General features: G+C 44.0%; 1 protein-coding gene across 4 annotated transcripts in view; it reads left to right on the forward strand.

The window, feature by feature from the left end:
• The window catches only part of LOC116398537 (kinesin-associated protein 3-like), a 21,795-nt gene that overhangs the window by 6,429 nt on the left and 14,702 nt on the right, over positions 1–664 (forward strand). For all 4 annotated transcript variants that reach the window (XM_031874911.1, XM_031874908.1, XM_031874909.1 and 1 more), the window contains exons 6-7: positions 50–149; positions 243–367. In XM_031874911.1, the coding sequence (XP_031730771.1) occupies positions 50–149; positions 243–367 (225 nt within the window). The remainder of the gene's footprint in view (positions 1–49; positions 150–242; positions 368–664) is intronic.

The following is a 664-nucleotide window of genomic DNA, read 5'->3' on the forward strand; positions in this document are numbered from 1 at the left end:
TGTGTGTGTGTGTGTGTGTGTGTGTGTGTGTGTGTGTGTGTGTGTGTAGAGGCGGCTCTGGGTGCTCTGGCCAGAGTATTGAGGGAGGACTGGAAACAGAGTGTAGAGCTGGCTACCATCATCATTTACATCTTCTTTTGCTTCTCCAGGTAATACACACACAATGGCACACATTCCTCTGGTGTGTCGTACTGTTCTACTTCATCCGTTCACACAGTGCGCCTCTTCTCCCCTTCCTGCAGCTTCTCACAGTTTCACGGCGTGGTGAGTCATTATAAAATCGGTGCGTTGTGCATGAGTGTTGTGGAACACGAGCTGAAGAGACATGACGTGTGGCGCGAGGAGCTGCGCAAGAAAAACAAGGCTTATATCCTTCATCTGCTGTCGCCTGTTTTTTAAATTTATTTGTATTTATTTATTTGCACATATACACGTTTATAAGAAAGCAGTAAGTATTTTAGAAAAAGTTTAGACATGCTGCAGGAAAGGTTAGATGCCAAAAATGGCTCATGAAGATACCTCTCCTATTAAATAGCAATAGTCATCAACTAATCAAAGTCCTGTTTTTGAATAACGATCATGTAGAGTGTATTGTAGTGATGGAAGCGGGTTGTTCCGTGTGTGTGTGTGTGTGTGTGTGTGTGTGTGTGTGTGTGTGTGTGTG

Source organism: Anarrhichthys ocellatus, unplaced genomic scaffold (genome assembly GCF_004355925.1).
Source record: "Anarrhichthys ocellatus isolate YVR2014 unplaced genomic scaffold, GSC_Weel_1.0 scaffold85, whole genome shotgun sequence".
Taxonomy (NCBI): Eukaryota; Metazoa; Chordata; class Actinopteri; order Perciformes; family Anarhichadidae; genus Anarrhichthys; species Anarrhichthys ocellatus.